The 21340-nt window shown below is 36.8% G+C and overlaps 1 protein-coding gene and 1 long non-coding RNA gene across 3 annotated transcripts in view; one reads left to right on the forward strand and one right to left on the reverse strand.

Annotated features, from left to right (window-relative positions):
• Nucleotides 1-612: 612 nt before the first annotated feature.
• On the reverse strand, nucleotides 613-21216 carry LOC148740382 (uncharacterized). 2 transcript variants are annotated; one of them, XM_088750456.1, is made up of 12 exons: nucleotides 19435-21216; nucleotides 13051-13847; nucleotides 11472-11890; nucleotides 9333-10035; nucleotides 8300-8396; nucleotides 7546-7795; nucleotides 5880-6680; nucleotides 4344-5574; nucleotides 4062-4157; nucleotides 2103-2359; nucleotides 1362-1629; nucleotides 613-1037 (listed from the first exon to the last, which is right to left on the reverse strand). In XM_088750456.1, the coding sequence occupies exons 1-12, from the start codon at nucleotides 19554-19556 to the stop codon at nucleotides 1033-1035; spliced, it is 5046 nt and encodes a 1681-aa protein (XP_088606582.1). In that variant the 5' UTR covers nucleotides 19557-21216; the 3' UTR covers nucleotides 613-1032. The 2 variants fall into 2 exon arrangements, with proteins under 2 accessions (XP_088606582.1, XP_088606583.1); XM_088750457.1 differs by lacking the exon at nucleotides 19435-21216 and adding an exon at nucleotides 14814-15278.
• The window catches only part of LOC148740383 (uncharacterized), a 120024-nt gene continuing 113486 nt past the window's right edge, over nucleotides 14803-21340 (forward strand). Inside the window, exon 1 of the long non-coding RNA XR_015997164.1 lies at nucleotides 14803-14839. This is a non-coding gene — a long non-coding RNA (uncharacterized LOC148740383). The remainder of the gene's footprint in view (nucleotides 14840-21340) is intronic.

Here is a 21340-nt window from a genome sequence, read left to right on the forward strand (position 1 = left end):
TACTGCAAATGCGACAATCAAATGAGGGCCCCTCGGGAAGATGACTTTCACGGCTAATGTTGACATTGTGGCCATTTTATACGGCTAATGCTAAAATTCTCTTCCTAATCATTGCTATTCCCATCGACAGTTTTTCACCAAGTGCTCGCCTTAAAGGGTCGCTGCAACTGTAGGGGGAAGGGGAGGGTGGGAGAGGAAATAATCAGGGGGGGACGGGGTGCACTTATTTACTTTCGCTGCCAATAAACTATCACTTGTACATTCGATAAATCTCCGTATAAAATTTCTTATCTTCCCTCCTCGTTCCCGCCCATCTCCCATACCCAGTCAACGGTGTGGCTATGATCACGGATGCTGTCTAAAACAGCTGCAGATATTCTTGAATTCTTTTTATCGGAAATTTAGAATAAGTATTAACAAAGCTGCATTGAGGGGAGACCTAGGAGAACAGAAACGCTAGTATCCCTAAATCGTGTCATAAAAAGCGTATTTGTTTAGATATTTTTGTGATTTGTGAGCACTAACCGCTCTAGCTGGGTTTACAAGATGCGTATACAAGCACAGCAAGTATTTAAGAAATAAATCTACTACACCAACAAAATGTTTCAAACCTAGACTTTAAACATTGAAATTTATTTAAAAATGCTTTATCGCGCTTTATGGAAACAAAAATATTCCACGTGAATTGTTCAAGTTGCGTGTTTTCAAATTGACCATCCACCTCGTCCACCGTCCATCTACAGTCTAAACCGAAATTAAAAATTTTTTCTGGCGCTTTCAGTAACATAGCGAAATCATTTTTCCGTGAATTGTCTTATCTTGATGATTTTCTGTTTTTACAGAATTATATACACCGTGACAAATACTCAGTTTATCGAGAGAGACTACTTCCGAAAAGAAAACTTTTAAACTTCTGAAAGACTTTGTTTCTTCTTTCGCCCAACGGGAAACGTTTGGAGAGATCTTCACTCGGTCGGGTTTTCTTTACAGAGGTCTGGGCCGAGTATAGTGACTGTGTAGAGAGCCTGTCTTTTAACCTGTAAAAACAACAAACACAACAGGACGATTAGAAAGCAAAGGAGAATAAACTGCATGAAATGCCGTTTCAATCTAGTGGGCGATTAACCGTCAATTAGTGCTGGAAAGAAGTTTATGAAAACCACCCACGTCATCACGTATGTTAAATAAGCAAAGGAAGAGAATGGATAGGAAAATGGAGAAAAAGCCTTGACGTTAAAGCCTGAATTTACTGTCATCTAAGAGTTAAGAGGACGATTTATAATTCTATGTAACACGTTAAACGAAATACACTGTTATGAAACTAAGCCTAAAATTACTAACTGTGCTGTAATGAGCTGTACCTTGAGCGGGTTGAAGGCTGACATAGTGCACCTCATGAATATGTCCCAGTACAAGTGCTTTGCTTTCGTTAACTGGAGAAAGTGGCGTAATCATTACATCATTGCTATGGGGTAGACTGCTGACCACACGAATGCAGGTTTCATAGCAGTTTGCTGCAGCACACAGAATCACGTGATCACCCCAAGCGCCATCTTGTTCCATGTGTGTTAAGTATTCAGTCCATGTTTGATGTCCATGGACAAAGTGAAACAGATCTGTTCCATTCGGCTGTAAGAAAATCATTTCAAGAAACAAAGTTAAAGAGGATTGTGGATCGGAACTTGAGCGCGTGGAGTACGAGTCATGGAGTAATTTTTTGTAAGAATGGTACGAGACGACCGTTAATTAGCAATTTATTGTGGAACAACAAGGATTCGCAAACAGCAGAAAAACAACAGGAGAGATCCATTATTAAGAGAATAACTGGAATTCTGTTTAGTGTTATCTGATGGATATTTAAGGGGGGCATTTTTTAAACCGAAATATTAAATGACTAAAACCGTAAAAGTCTGCTACTTCGAAGGCCACATTAAGTAACAAATGGATTCAACTGTAACCAACATCATTGTGCAGCTTCTTGAATAATAAAATTCTGCCGTGAACACTGGGATATGCTCTGGTGGTATTGACCCGTTTTCACACTTCACCTTAAAAAGAACAGCAAATGACAAACTCCGTTTGACATATTAACGTCAACTTACTAGTTTTGGATTACTTCTGAGGTACTGAACCAAGGTTCGTCTTAACGTGCCATGTGTGATTTTGATTCCTTTAACAATTTCCAGTTGTTCTGACAAGGCATAGAACATGCAATTTCCTAATCCTTGATTGTCAGATATCGTGAAGCCCTTGTCTGATGCAGTAGCCATCAGCCCCAATGATAAATCTGTTCTGCTCTTGACTTTGCTTGCCTTAAGTTGCATCTGCTGAAGTTTCCGGATGATTCGGTCAAGAGAACCTAGAAGGGACAAAAAGGTTTTTTTAATCTAACAGCATGAAAGAAACGAAACAATTCCCCATCTTTACAGAGAGGTTTGGGGGTAAAAAAGGAAAAAAGGGCTTCAACCACTAAACAACCAGTGTATTGTCCAGCTACTGAGCCTTGAAATGATAAATTGTGACTTTTTATTTGCAAACGAATATACTAAAAGTCAAGAGAGAAGATGCAATGAGGAAAAATTTAAAACAAGGTTTACACTCTGACATATTTGCATAACTGGAAAAAGAACCCCAGCGCCGGTCATTTAAACAAACTTCACTAAGCCGTTTTCTGACAAAACCGCGTTCTAAACTATATTAAATTTAGGAAGGCTATTTATTTAATGAAAACCACGGCTAGGGTTAGACCTCGCAAAAATGACGGATTAATCGCATTAATATATGATTACTTCATTATTGTGTAGGAAAACGACTACACTCTGAATAGCCGGTACAAATACACGTTTTGATAGCAACAGCATTTCAACTTGGGCTTCGTTTCGAGAAAAATAAAAGGAAACTGTGAATCAGTTGTGGATACATCGCGTTGCAATGAGTTTTGAAGATAATTAAATTCCGATGGGTAACTCCTGATACAGTTGAAACTACTTGGTATTTCTTTGAACTGCTGGGGTGACGTTGGGTGAATGGTCAGAATTCACATTTTAGCTATCGGTCAGTACAAAATACAGACTGTAAACCGGGTACGAAATGCAGACTGGGTGCAAAATGCAGACCTCAGACTGCAGATTAGGTACAGAATGCAGACTGGAAATTTTGAAAACTGTTATTTAAGTAATAATAACAAAAATTATTCCTTTGACTTGATATATTTTTAACGTTCAGGGGTGTACACACAATGATTTTTACAAATTAATGTTTGCGTAGTTACCAAACAGATGAGAGGTAAAACCATCAGAAACTTAAACAATTGGCCAGTCACGAAAACACCGCCTCGTTTTCCCCTAAGGCTTGAAATTGTATTTACGAACGATTGTGGCCTGGACGCTTTGTCAAAAACAAAATATACCCGGGAACGGTGAGGAATATTCCACAATAATGCAAATGATGGCGAAAGATGATCGCGGAAAAGCAATTGCATTAAGCGTCTTCACTCGTAGTTACACCTTTAGTATTTCAAAGAGCTTTGACGTCGCAGTTAGCACATGTGCTATCTGCGACGAGTATTTGAATCAAAATCGAAACTCCTTCAAAGAAAGGTCCAGTTTGTTTACATCTCAGTGAGTGACACATTTGCATATTCTGCCCCATTCTAATGGTCATTTGTACGCTTCGCGTATCCACGACTAAAAAAGAACAAAAAAAAAACGCCCCAAGTCTTCCTGTTTTACGCAATTTATGTTTGCTTTCTGGTGAAATGGAATAAAAACTTCCAATGACTAAAAAAAAAAATTACACCAACTCATCCGCCCATATCAGAAAGTAGAAGAAAATCAAATTAGTGTATACATGTCTTTGGATCATAACCGGAGAAAGCAGAGGTACAAAAAGAACATCTCTCTTCCGCAGTGCAAAATATTATCACAAGTGCCATTTTCAAAAAGCGTAGCTGGCCTGAAGTTGAAAGAAAAGGAAAGGAGAAATGTTGGATCTTCTTGAAACCTGTATGTTACTCTTTGGGGATGTCAATTGCCATGCGTCATGAATATTTTGTTACTCACTTGGAGTCAGTAATGAATCAACTGCTAGTTGTTCGGTTGGCGTATCCATATCTTCGCCCTCCTGAGTTCTGACTCTTGGGTCTTGTCTTTTAGAAGCTAAAAAGATAGAAAGAAAACTTTTTTTTAATATTACACCAACCAATAAGACGATAAAACAACTGATTACTATTCAGGTTAAACATTTTTTTTGTAGTGTCCCAGCTTTCCATGATGCTTTATAAGGGACTGAAAGCCGAGTCGTCCCCAAAAACACTTTTTGAAGGATATTAAAAATATTCTCACCACGAACAATGTCCCACATCTTCTCCACAAGAATGTCACACTGTTCCTCCCAGCTGAACTTCTCTTCATAGGAACTCCTCAGTTGCTGAATCTCATGGAGGCGGTCTGATCTTTCCTTCTCTCGGACACCAGCAATTGCCTTTGCCCACTCCTTAGGGTCCTCAGACTTCACAACAAATGATTTGCCTGCTGGTACAGTGCACAATGCCTCACCAAATCCTGAGTTGCCACTGACAAGAATGGGAAGACCAGCAGACAAAGCTTCTAATGCTGTCAATCCAAACCCTTCGGTTCTTGAGGGCATTATGCAAAGATCACCTTCACAAAATAATTCTTTCAATTTCTCTTTACTCTGCACGAACTTCCTCACAGACAGCTGCGTTTTATCAATTCCACTCTTTAGCAAATTCGCTGCAGCCTCATCCTGTTTACCGTCAGCTGCACCCACGAAGATCAGATGGTAAGATCTGTCTTTCAGTTCAACTATTGCTCTGGCAGAGATATCGTAGCCCTTCAGGCTGAAGTCCTCTGGATCACCACGGCCAAACGTTAGAACCTTAAACTTGTCCATGTCAACTGCAGCCTGTTTCACATAGGAAAACTCACTGAACGTGCTTGGCGTCAGTTGAATGATATCTTGGTGCTTCTCGCATGAGCGCAGGTAGGAAGAGTAAGCCTTTGTCAACTTTGGTCCAACTGCTACCACAGCATCTGCCAACTTACACAACTCCACTTCAGTTGTGTTCTTCTCTTCACCTTTAGAAATAGCCTCAGGATAGTTTTTGTGCATTCCAAGTTCTTCAGGTGCGGTGTGCACAACCTGAATCCACTTGCAACTGTGGTACTTTCTGATAACTTGGGCTTGCTTACCAAGCTTAGCACCATGACCTAGTACAAAGTCAATGACGAGGTCTCTTGGTGGGAAACTCAACCAGTCAAGAGGGTCACTGTAGCCTGTAAGTTTCTCTGCTTCCCTGATGGAAACATTGAGGCTTCTTGCAGTTCTCTTGTCTTCTTCAGAACAGGCAAACTGCGGGACAAGGAGAGTGACGTCCACTTGCGCATGTTTGGCCAACAGAATGGCAAGCTGTCTGTTTATGGTGGACAAGCCTCCCATTGATGAACTCCACTCACTGCCCAGGAGAATCACCTTCAATGACGCGTCAGACTTCATTGGATCAATTTCACCTGCTTCACCTTGTGATCTAGCAGCCAGATTTGAAGATAAACCCTGAAGAAAAAGACGTCATGGAGGATTAGGACAATAACAGAACATAACATAATATGTGTGTTATCAAATAAATGTATGTTGATCAATACTTAACCGAGAGAAAACAGAAAAGAATAAACTTCAAAACTAATTTCATCTTCATAAAGATTCTCTCACTTATATTTGAAACTGGAGACAAACTATCTTAGCTACCTTTCTCAACACTGATAACGGCACATTTAATTCTTAGATCAGGTAAAATAGAGGAGAAAACTTGCAAAGATACATCAGAGGCTGGAAATCTGTGCTTACAAAATCGATCATACCTCCGTTCTTCTTTTCGAGAACCATTTCTCCAATCCACAGGGAGGAAGTATTTTATCATCGATATTTCTTTTACATATTTCCGCTCGGCCTTCATTTGCATCAATGAGGTGGAAACAGTCCTCGTGGGTGCACGTGCTTTTCACGTGGTCTGAGCATGCACGACTTGGTTCTTCTGCCCCTTGATGGCAGTAAGGACATGCAACACACAGTCTATACTGTAGTCCCCTCAGGTACGGCATCTCTTGTGACAAATTATGAAGGGTGTATTCAAGAAATTCACGAACGACACTTGCTAGTTCGGCGGAGTTCTGTCCTACAACCTGATGACTCTGTGTTCTTTGTCTCAAGATTACCTTCACAAATCCTGTTTTGCATACGAGGACAAAATCATGAATATCTTTGCCAATGATGAACCATGCTCCATTTTGGTACAGGGCAGGTTGATCCGCGGGCCATGTCTTTGAACACCAACGAATGGATCGTGAGACAAGCTGTAAGAAGAGGCCATGAGGAACAAAGCCATGGACAAACAGGAGATACAATGGACAGGGATCCGCTGACGACGGTTTCATCTTACAGAGTTTATCAGGTGATGACTTCAGCTGAGCTGGTACAAAGTACTTTACGTCAGTTGGGGAAACTGAGAACTTAGCAATCAAACCAAATCGCTCCATCATGTCTAAGATGTCTTCTTTGATGATTCCTTGGCCAATAAAGCTGGAGAACACATGATCAACATGTTCCATGCTGAGGATGCCACTTCCTTCAAGTTCTTGCCAGTACTTAGCATACAGGGGATTCTAGAAAATGTAGGTGGAACAACACAACAATTATGGATAAGGAAAGGCCACGTAATGTTCCTTTTGAATGTTTCCCACGTACATTTATAAGAAATAAAAGTTTATTTCCATTAATACACCGAAATGGTCGGCTATGAAACCCCTAGTGGGCAAATTTGTATCTTGGGTTGCTCAGAGGTGAATAAGCTCACTAGCACATGCAAAAAGAACTATTCAATTGTGTGAATACAATTATTGTGAGCAGTAGCAACTTAATGCGAGTCACTAATTGTAAATAAAAAGGCTAAATATATAAATGGCCTGACAAGCTGCAAAAAGTACATAAAATAATGTGGGGTCAACAAATCATATGATTATAACAATAAACAATAAAAGACACATGTTTACAGGTGTTATCCAGTCGTTTCGTAACCATGCCCGATCTTTCGTGCCTACACGATTCGTACCAAGGCTCAGACATTTCGTACCCACTTTCGATCAGTTGGTCCCCAATCCTCTGGTCGATTCCTGCCCAACAAATTATAACACATTGCCGCAACCATCGGTAGCCTAAAACCAGAAGCTAAGACGGAGCCTTCACAGCAGTTCGTCGGTTTCATTGAGGAAAACTGGATTCGCAGCACAGTTTAGCCCCTCAAGTACTGGGGCGTATTTATGCAATCAATCAGATCAAACAATGACATTACGGCTGACATCAGAAGAGCCGCTGGTCGATGCCGTCTACCCCTCTACATGTTCTCTATAGCTTTTGAAATAAGTGCTCATTTCTTCGAAGAATCATCCTGCTTAGTTTCCTGTTGTTCTAATTTATTGAACAACAGTTTCCAAGTAAGCTAGTCTTTCTAAAATGAAATAGTTTTTCTACCTGTTTATTGAAAGGTGGAATGGTTATCAGCTGCTTGAACAGATCAATCAACCACTGAGCCTTCAGTACAACTGTGCTGCGGTGCTTGATTATCATCCCCAGGCCATGGTAAAAACCGATCATGGAGTCAAACTCTTTTGCAACTTCCATGAAACACTTTTTCCTTGCATAGTGCTCAAGTTGTTGCAGATTTCTGTGATAAATCTGTTTAGCCACCAAACCTTCAATCACTTTTTCAAACAGAAACCACCTAGAAAGCAACAGAATACCTACAATGCATTCTGGCATCAAATTGGGTCTTAAATTCAGTCCGACACGCATGTGTTTAAAGTCCTCAAGTGTTAATACATGTATTGCCTCGATCATACTATCTTCAACTTTCAACTATAACAAACATGATTATTTTTTGCAACTTACAATGTCAATTCCAAGAACTGTGCCTACTTCAATATCAATCACATCTTCTTATCTTTTAGAATTATAACATTGTCGTAATGACACAAATTTAAATTTTGTTTGTCTGCACTGAAGCAACTGCTGTGCATTTGTACAATCTATAGTTTTGCAAATTTTGATGTACCCACAATTTAATCCAGTGGTGGAAGGATATTTTTTATTACTTACCTGCACATAAAATTATGCTATATACACTGCGTACCATTTAAAATCTTTATCATGGCTGATTTAAGGGGAAAAATCGATTTTGAAGTGCATGAACTGGGGTTTTTCCAAATAAATTGTGTTTTTTATTTACCTCACTGGTATCTTCTCTCCCATATAAGGCTCTTGTTTCAACACCTCCAGGATTGTGTTCTGTAATTCATTTATACCATCTACTTTTCCTTCTTGCTCTACAGGATATTATTTAGAAAAGGAATTCAAAGCATAATACAACACAGAAACATGCGCTTACAATGAGCATAGTATGATAGCATAATTTTATACTTGTATAATTGCAGAGATTTTACAGCTGACAACTTAGCTAAGATGACAATCTCTTTAAATCCCCACATTTTAGCTCTTCTGTTCCCTATAATTATTCCATACTCTGAAATTAATGGCTCCATCTCCAAAAATTAATTGGACTCTATATGATGCTGCTAGTATATTCAGAATATAGAGTAGCTGAAAGCTTAAAGCAGAGTGCAGGTTATTCAAAAAAACAACAACAAACAACTCTGACTTTTTTCCACTACAATCAAGTCCTAACTCATTCCACCATGGTAATATCTTTTAATCCCTCTACAACTTCCACTAGAAAAATTGTTCTGTCTCTCTATCTACTTGCAATTCAAACTCTGACTTTTTTCCACAATAATTAAGTCCTAGCTCATTCCACCATAGTAATATCATTTAATCCCTCTACAACTTCGACTAGAATGTTCTGTCTCTCTATCTACTTGCAATTCAAATTATAATGAAGCACAACACACTGCCTGCTGCTGGATAACATGTAACAATGTAAGTCAGATAATAATTATTGTATGCTCAATGCTTGTCAACCATATCCCGATATTGAGCTTTTGGTTACAAAAATTGCTACAAATCAGGTGTTCTTGAAATTCACCCAAAGATAAGCTTTTATACAATTATAAAGTCAACAATTACTGCAAGTAACCTATGGTTATGGATACAAAATGAAATCATTTATCTTACCTGTTTTATCATTCGGGACAGTGCCCGGTCCAATACTATGTATTGGACTGGCAATGAAGCATTTTGATTGGTTGATTTTAGTTATTAGCCCTCTGACTGCCCGAGTCGTGTAATAAAATCATTTATCTTACCTGTTTTATCTTTTCCAATCTGCTTTCCAATCTTATGGATAAATTTTTTCATCAAATTAGGACTCTGAGTGTTGTCAATGCAGAATAAGGGTTTGACCACATGCTTCTCATATTCCATACCAGAAATTCTCTTCTGAATTTCTTTCTTTATTACTGCAATGTCTTCAACTGGTTTGTCAGCATGTGTGCCAACAATGAACACTGGGGGGTGGAGGTAGGGCAGCTTGTGTTGTGCATCATCATCTGTGTCATCGGTTGCCAGGGCAACACTATGTACTGTAGCCAGCCATGACAGCAAATTCTCCATGTTTGTTTCATTGTTAGGATTTTCCAACTTCACATCATTACACCCTTGCCTCATACTGGGCTCAGCTGGGGCATCCAGAGGCTTGCTGAGATTGTGCACCAATATGTATAGTGCCCGCTGTGATAGGAAGATAGGATGGCTGGCATAGTACAAGTGCTGCCCTGCAAAGTCCCACACGTCCATTGTAACATAGGATTCTTCTGTGAGTAAGGCACTTTTGATGGGTTTGCCTTTGGCATACTTTAACCACTGATTAACATGCTTAACAGTATCAGGCGGTTGAGAAACATCAATCATCACATCAGGCTCAGCTTGCATGTTTTCATCTTTACATTCAGTAGAATGTTCATTGCCATTGTTTGGCAGAATATCTGTGAAACCTTCATCCTCCTCAACCTGAATGGAGAATTAAATGAAACATTATGCTCACTTAAGTGTATATAATTATGTAATCAAACTTGACATTATGGACAGGTTGCTAAATGATAAAACATTATGATCACCTCAGTCTAGAATAATTCTAAGGGGGCAAGTTTCTAATAAACTGTTGGACTGCTTTACTGAGAGGGGTATAACAAGATAACTTGGTTTACCGACTGAGTTGAACTTATAAATTGGCTACTGTATAGAGTTCTGAAACCGACATCTCAAGTGTAAGAGCCCTTAGAGAGATGTAAACTTAGATTAAGACATAAAAGAACAAATCCTCCAACCCTGGAGCTAGTCAACTCAGACGAAGAAATGTTTGAGATGCAATGAATATATGAAGATCATATATTTTTGAACTGCAGTATTACATACATATGATGCACGATCCTCGCAATAGATAGCGCTATTTAAGCAATAGCGAAAATCAGACCTGAAAAAAATCAGGCCTGTACGGGACTCAAACCACTGACCTCTGCGATACTAGTGCAGCGCTCTAAATAGCGCTACCTACTGCAAGGATCGTGCATCATGCGTATGTAATACCGCAGTTCAAAAAAAATATATGATCTTCATATATTCATTGTATCTCATTTATCACTTTCACGGGTTTATTACGAATCAACTTAACGGCCTGCTCACAGTTGGCTTGTTAGCTCAATTGGTAGAGCGCTGCACTAGTATCGCAGAGGTCAGTGGTTCGAGTCCCGTACAGGCCTGATTTTTTTCAGGTCTGATTTTCACTATTGCTTAAATAGCGCTATCTACTGCGAGGATTGTGCATCATCCGGAAGAAATGTTTGTTGACACTGAAGTTACATATTAAGCATTAGCATATATAACATACATTCATTGAGGCTCCTCTGTAAGGATTTTATAGCCAAAATGTAACAAAAGTTATCAAAAAATTATATCAGAGAATAAAAAATAATCACGACTGAAAATTTAAAATTTTAGGTGATTGGAGAAAAAAATCTCAAATTTCCTTTCAAGTTGACTGAAGATGCCACTGAAAAAGCAATTCACAAATGGAAAAGTCAAAAGATGCCCCATCATTTTTATGGTAAAAGTTTTGCATGTACACCTTCATTTAAGATGTTCAAATAAAAATTACTTGTAGATCTTTAATTCTTTTCTAGACTCATCTAAACACTTGTGAAAACATCCAAAGAAACAGACTCTTTCAGGCACATGCTGGATGTAAGAAATTTAAAATTTTTCATAAAGAAAAGAATTTTGAAAAAATCAAGTTTAAATCTTACTCATTCCCTTAAAAAAATATTTTCTCATGAGGCTACTTTGCACTCCCTTCTCTTCTTCCTTCCTTTCTTCCTTCCTAAAACAAAAAGAGTTCTACAGACATAGGACTGGTGTAAAATTCTCAACACTTTACAAAACTCTCAAACCTGCTTTGACTTGAAAATATCTCCAACTTCATCTTTTAATTTCAGTTTTCCTCCATCAATTGTATCTTTCTTTAAAATTGTCTTTCGAGAAATATCTGCTCCACACATTCTGTCTGCCACAATCTTTGCTACATCTTTTGAAGATTCCAATAGTCCTGGCTTACTCTCCCTGGTCAACTGCCAGTTCTTGACAGCTTGGTCAACATCAATTTCACATTTTGAAGGATCCACTTCAATCCCCTCAGTACTCTGTTCTTTAGGGTCAAATGGGAGGCCTAAAAGACTCTTCTTCAGACTGGTTTTACCTGCGCGATCCTGACCAACCAGTATAAGACGTCCACGGTAAACTTTTACATATCCATCTTTTAAAGCTTCTTCGTAAGCCGACTGTGCTTTGCTTCCTTTTGCTCTTTTAGAGTCTAATTTAAAAAAAAAAAAAGTTGTCATGATTGAGCCAAAGGAAAAAGTCTAATCAGAGGAAGTTGTAATTTATTTTTATAAATAAGAAACCTAAACAAACAGCAATTTTTGTTTTAATAAATTATAAAAGAATCTGCAACAAGCTTAGAAGTAGGTAAGTAAATTTAATGATATGTCTACTAGGTATAAATTTAAAAACTATGATTGTATAGATACATAGAAAAGTCATTGCATTGCTGGGTTTGGTAAACATAAACAAATTGACTATTTTAAACTAACTCAAAGAAATGAAACAGTAAAGAGTTTGATTAAAATGTGAGTGATCAAACTAAACAAAGGCAATAACTGATGTCAATTCTGCCAAATGGTGTTTGGAAAACAGAAAGAAAAATCACATATTCCCAAAACGTAACAATTGATACATTCTAAAATATTACAAGGCCAGCATAAATTATGGTGCAACAATTATCAAAATTACTCCTGACCAGTCAAGATAAAAGTTTTATTCCCCTAACCTACACTCTTGCTTTAAAATCATATCAGTCCATAAATTCTGTATGATATAAGCTAAATTTTGTTATATTCTTAACAACTTCTAATAAAATAAAGCAAAAATTACAGTTACAACTATCCCTAGATGAGAAATAATTTGCAATAAACTTAATTCTTCCTTAATTAAATTCAAATAAACAGAAAGCAAAAATTACAACAGCAATTCCTACAACTGTGAAATAATTTGCAACAAACTTCTTAAATTCCAATGAACTAGAAAGAAAAAATTACAACTTACAAAAATCCCTTACTGTAAAATGATTTGTAATAAACTTTATCCCTCCTCAATTATCAAATTATAGTACACTGTAGTTCAACTTAAATTTCAATGTCAGCCAAGTTGTTAAAATAAACCTTTCAAAATATAACTAAAACTTCCAGTACAAATGTCATGTATTTCTAAAGTGATGCAAACTTTGTTCAATCATACAGTATAACTGTGAAAGAATTACTTCGTATTCTTCTCAAGCTTTATTATGAAACTATTGTCAGCTGCCTGTAATTATCAGTAACAAGCAGCATAAACACTTGCAAGTCAACCATTAGAACCAATTTAGTAAATGCACATGTTACAACATTAATGTGAAGAGGAATTTCCTTTACTCACCTGGGACATCTGAATATAAACTGTCCATCTTATCCTTTATCTCCATAACACTTCTCATTCCTTCAACTGTAAAAGGATTCCCATACACATACAAACGGTTGAGTTTCTTCAGCTGTTTTATAGCTGGACTCAACACAGTCAACTGGTTGTCATTCAGCCACAGTTCCTCCAGCTCCACCATCTCCCCAACAGCGTCAGGGATGGTGGTTAGATTGTTATGTGAGATGTTCAGCAATTTGAGTTTCTTCAGCTGTTTTATAGCTGGACTCAACACAGTCAACTGGTTGTGACTCAGCCCCAGTCTCTCCAGCTGCACCATCTCCCCAATAGCATCAGGGATGGTGGTTAGATTGTTATGTCTGATGTACAGCACTCTGAGTTTCTTCAGCTGTTTTATAGCTGGACTCAACACAGTCAACTGGTTGCCACTCAGGCTCAGACTCTCCAGCTCCACCATCTCCCCAATAGCCTCAGGGATGGTGGTTATATTGTTACGTGTAATGTACAGCTCTCTGAGTTTTTTCAGCTGAGTCAAACTTGTGGGGAATATGGACAGCTGGTTTGTACCAACATCAAGTAGTGTAAGATTGTTCAGTTTTCCGAGAGTTTCAGGTATTGTTGTAAGTTTATTACATGACAGGTCAAGTTTCTCCAACTCAGTCAATTCAAACAAAGCTGCAGGCAATTCATGCAAACTTTGCCCACTGAGATCTAAACTCTTTCCTCCCAGAGATGTTAACATCTTTCTTCTTAACTCTTCTTTAGAAAGAAATTCCATTTCATTCATGGGAAACTGTCTGAACAAAAATAAAAGCTGTCATTAAAGGTGAGTAACTTAAACTAACTTGCTTTGGCATTATAACCATTGAACCAAAAATGGAAAAAATGAGGTTTATAATTTAACTTCTACTAAACCAAACTAATGAGTTATATTTTATTCCTCTAAGTACAATCTTTGGAAGCCATCCACCCTTCAGTGTTCTTTTAAACACTCTGAGTAAACACTGCTTATTTGTAAGAGCTCTAGTTATTTATTTTCATGTCAGACATTTTGACTTAAGTCTCACTGTACAATTTTTTTTGTCAAAAAATAAACTGCTTGCGTTATACATGTTAACAACAAGGCTATTACGAACAAGAAAATACTTGAATTTTAAAACAGAGTTCTCCTGACTCTTTAAAAACAACATGAAGATTACTTTTATTGAAAAGGTTAATATCTAACAGGAAAGAAATCATTAGTGCAAATCTATGGTTGGTTATGTTTGGATGTGATAACCTTAAACAGTTGTAATATAAACCAAAACATGAAGATTTCCAAGCTGAAAATATTCAAACCAAGTAGCTATTTCCAGACCTGTCACTTCAATTTATCCCCTGTTAATAATGTTTTCATTTCCAATTGACATAGAAAATTACTCAGAAGATGATCCTGATTCTTTAACAGAAACTGATTTCATAAGTCCTTCTCTCTGACATAAGTTATTGTTTGGAATACGAAAAAAACAGAATAAGAACCTTTTTGTGTTTAATTTTTTTTTGTTTTTTAATTCTTTTTTTTTCTTTTTTTAAGAGTTTGTCACCCAGCATAATGCTTTTGATACCACAATTTTCAATTTATGATACATCTTGCATGAGATCTAGGTCAGCCACAGTTGTTGTACACATTATGTCATGTAATGATGGGGTTGATGCAATAAACAATTTAATTACAAAGAGTAAAGAAAACTGATAATAATTTTTTATTTATGTTTAAAGCATACCTAAGAAGGGAACCAGCTCCACAAAGGTACATGATGAACTTGCTTGGAAGCCTTTCAGTATCAGGAGAGAACTACATACATTAAACCAATTTTACAAAATAGTCAAGAGTCTTGCTCCACATTATTCAACTGAGCTATTGTGGCAGCCTAAACTGTCAAGTGGATACACATATTTTTGTCTTAAATCAAGAGAAATCTTCACTCAATTTCCTTGTAGAAAATTCTACACTTCACAAGTCTTTTTTTTCCACCCATTATCACTGGCTAGAATTGTCTGCACCTAGTTGTCCACAACTCTGTATCTCCTCCCACTTTGAGATCAAACCTGGTAAATTCTCTTTCTGAATACTGAAACTAAGTTATATGATTGTTCTTTTACATGGCATGCATCTGTTGATCATACCTACCTCAGACTGGGTTGCTATTGTCTTTGAGAATATCTCTTGAAAATTAAGGTAAAGTAAATTTAAAGTAAATTAAGGTAAAGAAAATTAAGGTAAAGTAACTCCAACCCAGTCAATTCAAATAACGCTGCAGGCAATTCATGCAACCTTTTCTCACTGAGATTTAAACTTGTTTCTCCCAAAGATGTTAAAATCTTTCTTCTTAACTTTTCTTTAGAAAGAAATTCCATTTCATTCATGGGAAACTGTCACAATAAAAATAAAATGTCATTAAAGGTGAGTAACTTAAACTAACTTGCTTTGGCATTATAACCATTGAACCAAAAATGGAAAAAATGAGGTTTATAATTTAACTTCTACTAAACCAAACTAATGAGTTATATTTTATTCCAGTAAGTACAATCTTTGGAAGCCCTCCCCGTTCAGTGTTCTTTTAAACACTTTGAGTAAAGACTGCTTAAGTTTGTAAAGGCTCTAGTTATTTATTATCATGTTTTTTTGTCAAAAATAAACAACTGCTTGCGTTATACATGTTAACAACAGGGCTACTATGAACAAGAAAATACTTGAATTTTAAAACAGAGTTCTCCTGACTCTCTAAAAACGACATGAAGATTACTTTTATTGTAAAGGTTAATATCTAACAGGAAAGAAATCATTAGTGCAAATCTATGGTTGGTTATGTTTGGATGTGATAACCTTTAACAGTTGTAATATAAACCAAAACATGAATGATTTCCAAGCTGAAAATATTCAAACCAAGTAGCTATTTCCAGACCTGTCACTTCATTTTATCCCCTGTTAATAATGTTTTCATTTCCAATTGACACAGAAAATTACTCAAAGATGATCCTGATTCTTTAACAGAAACTGATTTCATAAGTCCTTCTCTCTGACATAAATCATTGTTTGGAATATGAAAAAACCAGAATGAGAGCCTTTTTGTGTTTAATTTTTTTTTTGTTTTTTAATTCTTTTTTTTTTTTTTTGAAGAGTTTGTGACCCAGCATGATGCTTTTGAGACAACAATTTTCAATTTGATACATCTTGAATGAGATCTAGGTCAGCAAAAGTTGATGTACACATTATGCCATGTAATGATGTGGTTGATGCAATAAACAATTTAATTACAAAGAGTAAAGAAAACTGATAATAATTTTTTGTTTATGTTTAAAGTATAACTAAGAAGGGGACCAGCTCCACAAAGGAACATGATGAACTTGCTTGGAAGCCTCTCAGCATCAGGAGAGAACTACATACATTACACCAATTTTACAAAATAGTCAAGAATCTTGCTCCACATTATTCAACTGAGCTATTGCCTAAACGGTCAAGTGGATACAAATATTTTTGTCTTAAATCAAGAGAAAACTTCACTCAATTTCCTTGTAGAAAATTCTACTTTTCAAAAGTCTTTTTTTCTCCACCCATTATCACTGGCTAGAATTGTCTGGACCTAGTTGTCCCAAACTCTGTATCTCTTCCCACTTTGAGATCAAACCTGGTAAATTCTACCTCTGCTGCAAATATTCTAGGTGAAGCATGGTCACTGAGCAGCGTTGCATTAGGAAACTAGATTTGTATTGTATGGTATTGAGTCTGTAAATTACAATGCCAACTGTGGTTTTTTTCACAAAGTACAAAGTTTGATAATTAATACTAATGGCTTCTCAGAGGCCATAATTTGATTGTTTAAATAACAAACCCCTCTAGTGTTGTAGGTTTAACGCATTGTTATTGCCAATGAAGGGTTGTTTGTGTGTCTGTTTGTCTGTGTGCATGAATAAATTAAGAAAAATTTATAATATTGTAATCCCCTCCTTAAGCCCAGGTGATTTTGGGGAAAACAATGAAAAATGTGCTTAATTAAAAAAAATTAATAAATAAATAAAAAAAATAAATTCAACACTCACTGGAAATATTGCATTTATGATGTCAAGTTTACACACTATGCTATGTTGATTGAAAGCTCTAAGCAAACAGGTTTTACATAGTAAGTCCAATGTATAATAATCAAAGATATTGAACACAAACAGAGAAGTATTTGTTGCTTTTGCAAACAAGAAACAACAGGCTAAATACTGGAATCACAATGTTTTGGCTTGAAATGCACATTCAAGTATGCTGTGGTTTCTACATCTTATACAACAAAAGATTGTTAATAAATCAAAAATGACTGAGTTCAAGAGTTTCTAAGACTTTGACTTATACCTTTTAACTTGTGAATTACCAAAGCAGAAAGCGAGCAAGTATCAAATACTAAGTGACATTATAACGGCATGAAGATCATATAATCATGCCAACACTTGGTTACTTTAAAGACCTTGGCGGTTGCAAATACATTTCTAACTTGTATCTGATAAAATTAAATGAAGTACAATCCAGGAAATCAAGCGAAAATTTTGTTATCAGTTTAAACGCTCTCATTACTTGTTGTGAATACTAATCGACGCCCAACAACTACAAGACAGATAACAATTAGACCTAATTGACGTCAACATGATCAGAAAGAGTTTCTCTGGTGCATTCCAATTCCAATATTGTTCCATTAAATTGCTATCATAACTTAAAATCACTGTTTTCCTCTTGCTGTTGCTTGGAGTTTCTACTTCAACTCGTCTTTTACAGAACATTGACTGATTCCTGCAAGATCATATGACGAAAGTGCTCTGTATTTGACAAGTGTCGTTAAAGTACAAACAACAGATCAGAACCCAGCAAACTTAGAATACAAAGGGAAAGAAAGAGTATTGGAGATACCAGAGAATTAGATTAACCTGACCGGAAATGACGGCAAAAACACTTAAGGGGAAATGACTTCAGTTGTATTATCTTTGTTCGTGTTTCAGGAGTCTAGCGAGGCTACGCTTTACACAAATAGGCTAAATTCTCGTCTGTGTTGAACACAATACTTACGTCTCAGCAAAGTGAACAACAACTGCGGGGAATTATGACGAAATCAAAGACAGATGGTGAACTATTTAGCTGTTTGGCTGCTAGTAGACACTCCCTACCTCACAAGGGAGGTTCGATTTACATCACAATGCTTCTCACATGTCATGCAACCACGCAGTGACAAGTAGATTTAAGGATGGGTTTAGTTAGTAGACTACTTTGATACTAATTGAGTCCGCATGAAAGTGGTTAATTTTGAGCCAATCGGCTGTGCATTTTATTGCGTGAACTTCACATTATTGGATATTGAATGAATGCACTCAACTAGTCAGATTTGTTATGGTGAGTCTAAACTATAATAATCAAAGCCATTGAGTAGGTACAGGGAAGTATTTGTTGTTTTCATAAACAAGAGACAACTGGCCAAATACTGGCATTGAAATTTTTTGGCTTAAAATGCATATTACACGTATGCTGTGGTTTCTTTGTTTTATCAAGAAAGATTGTTAGTGAATAACAAATATCTGAGTTCATCTACATCTACATAATTTGATTAAAGTTGGTAAAACCTTGAGGGGTATCACACCAACTATGAAAAAAAAAAAAAAGAAAAAAAATTTTTGAAAAAAAAAAAGCAATCGTATTTTTCGCCCTTCACGTAATCCAGCAATTTCTCAATAAAATGGGAGTGATATTTTAAGAGCTTTCCCTAATTTTTAGAAGATTTCGATTTCCACGAACGCGTAGGGGAAAAGCAATTTCTTAGTCTTTGAATAGCTCACTTGTGCTAAAGGTTATTCCAAATCATGTGATCATGCATCTGAGAAATTCCTGAATATCAAATATTTGCTTGCGCTCGACCATTGAAACCAAACATCTTCAAGTTGAAATCAGGTAAATACCATGGAAATCAATGAGATTAACAACATCAATTCAAACAGGTTACCTCGAAAAAAATTTTGAACCGTGGAGTGTAAATTTACCAAAGTATTCGGATCTGAGACGCCCGATGATAACGCAAGTATTTAATCTTTGACTTGCATAATTTCCTCGAAACTCTAAAGGAATCTCCCCCCAAAAGCTTCCCCTTAAACAGAAAATCTTATTTTAGTATCAGCTCTTTCCTTTGCCTGTTAACCTGATATTTTTACTTCAAAGCCTCTGAAACAGAAGACAAATCGATGATCGCACTTTCGAATTAACGAAAAGAACATCTTGAATGTGAAAGAACACTATAAGCCCCTCACTGAGGAATGCTGCATACAAACGGTATCGCTTATCATTCTTAGTACAAGCGAAGATCCAAACTACAAATCTCTTACCTGAAAAGAGGGTAAACTTGGCAGGAAACGGCGGCAAAATCTGTTATAAACTGTACCCGGTGACTCTCAAGCTTAAAGTGAAAGCTACACCCAGTAAGCAGACAAGCATTCTGTCTGCGCATGCACACGATTTGAGTTTCGATGAGTTTAGCCGCTGGTACGCGCCCTCACAAACTCCAGCTTTTCTTCGAAAACTGACACGAAGTTGTGTGCAATGGCGGTGCAAACAAAATTGCTTTTTCGTTTGCAAGTGTGTGCACTAATTTTTATCGTAAACGTGACAGAAAGTGTGAAAAGGTCGAAGCATGGGTGTATAATTTGCGGGAACAAGTCTCAGAAAACTCCATTTCGTGGTGTACACAGGCAGTCAAACGCCGACTTAGAAGCTTGTTTTGGTTTCGTCGAGACAACATCGGGAGACATTTGTGAAGCCTGCAGAAAGGCTCTCCAACAGCACAGAAGCAGTGGGAAGACATTTCATCGCGTTAGTGTTTTCTCGCGTTTAATTTAAACTGATGATGATTACAACACTCGTAAAGAAAAACTGAACCTGTTATCTCTAGAGGACAGACGCTTCTTTTTTGATGTACTATTTTTTTATAGAGTTCTTAATGGGTATATTAATATAGATATATCCTCTTATATCCAATTTTATTCACATTCGGAAAGATACTCGTTGAGGGGTAAGGACGAACTTAAATTAAAAAAGAACTACGCGAGGACTGATACTTTTAGGTTTTGCTATTTTAATAGGATTGTCCACATGTGGAATGGGCTGCCACTATCGGTCCGTCAGGCTCCAAGTGTTTCTTGTTTTAAAAGGGGTGTAAGGGATTATTTGACTGCAAGATTTGATTGATTTTAGTTTGGACTTGTTTTTTTGTTAAAGGTGGTCTGCCGTGCATGGGGATTTATCTCTTTTGCGGACCATCCTTATGGCACCCTTCTTTTTACTCTTTTGTATTATTATCTATTAATGTAAGTAAGTAAGTAAGTAAGTTATATGTGTCATTAAATTGTAATAAATAAATAAACTAAAAAAATAAAAATTTCTCTTATATCACGTACAGTTGTGATGCTGAAATAAAGATTGAATGCTGCCCCGTGCAGCCAGAACTACAGAAGTGTTATATTTTCATTGATATTGCCAAACTTAGTTTGTAAACAAGTCAACGAAAATGTAAAACAAACATTTTCAGTGGGCTTGAAGAGTAGAATCCTTCTAAAATTTGGTATTTATCTTTTGTTCAAAGTATGACAGTCGAATCACAACCAACCCGGACGAGTTCCGAAGAGAAAAGGACCAGTCATGTCAGTGTCAGGTTCTGAGTGTGTAGCTAGTGTCTTAGCTAGTGCAGATAATGATAGGGAGATGGTAGTTATACCAAAGGAGACATTTTTTAAAATGGAGGAAAATTTGAAGATTTTGTCGCAAAGTAAGTAAAATCGCTTGCTTGGTCTACCTTTGAATTCTACTTTCATCTGTAATCAGTAGTGTAATTAATTAGTTGAGTGTAGACACCATCTTTAATAATAAACAAAACTGTGATGCCAGGAACCTTTTCAGTAAAGGATCAATTTAAATTCGAGATAAAAGGTCTTCAAAACTAAATAATGTATAAACAACAACCCAGCTAGAAGAAACTTACAACCATAGTTGCTCCCAGGGGAAGTGTAATTTTAAGCAAGAAATTAACAATTTCAAGCCTCTGAAATTTAATAATTATTTGGCTAGATTTGCTCCCAAATTCTAGTATAACACAACCTCCTACCCCTGGCGAATGCCCCCCCCCCCCCCCCACACACACACACACACTCCAAGCAAACTGTTGCTGTCTCATATCACTAGCCCTCTTTGATAAGTAGCAGGGGAGTAGTGGAAATTAATCAGTCAACAGAAAGGCAG

Source organism: Stylophora pistillata, chromosome 2 (genome assembly GCF_964205215.1).
Source record: "Stylophora pistillata chromosome 2, jaStyPist1.2, whole genome shotgun sequence".
Lineage (NCBI taxonomy): Eukaryota > Metazoa > Cnidaria > Anthozoa > Scleractinia > Pocilloporidae > Stylophora > Stylophora pistillata.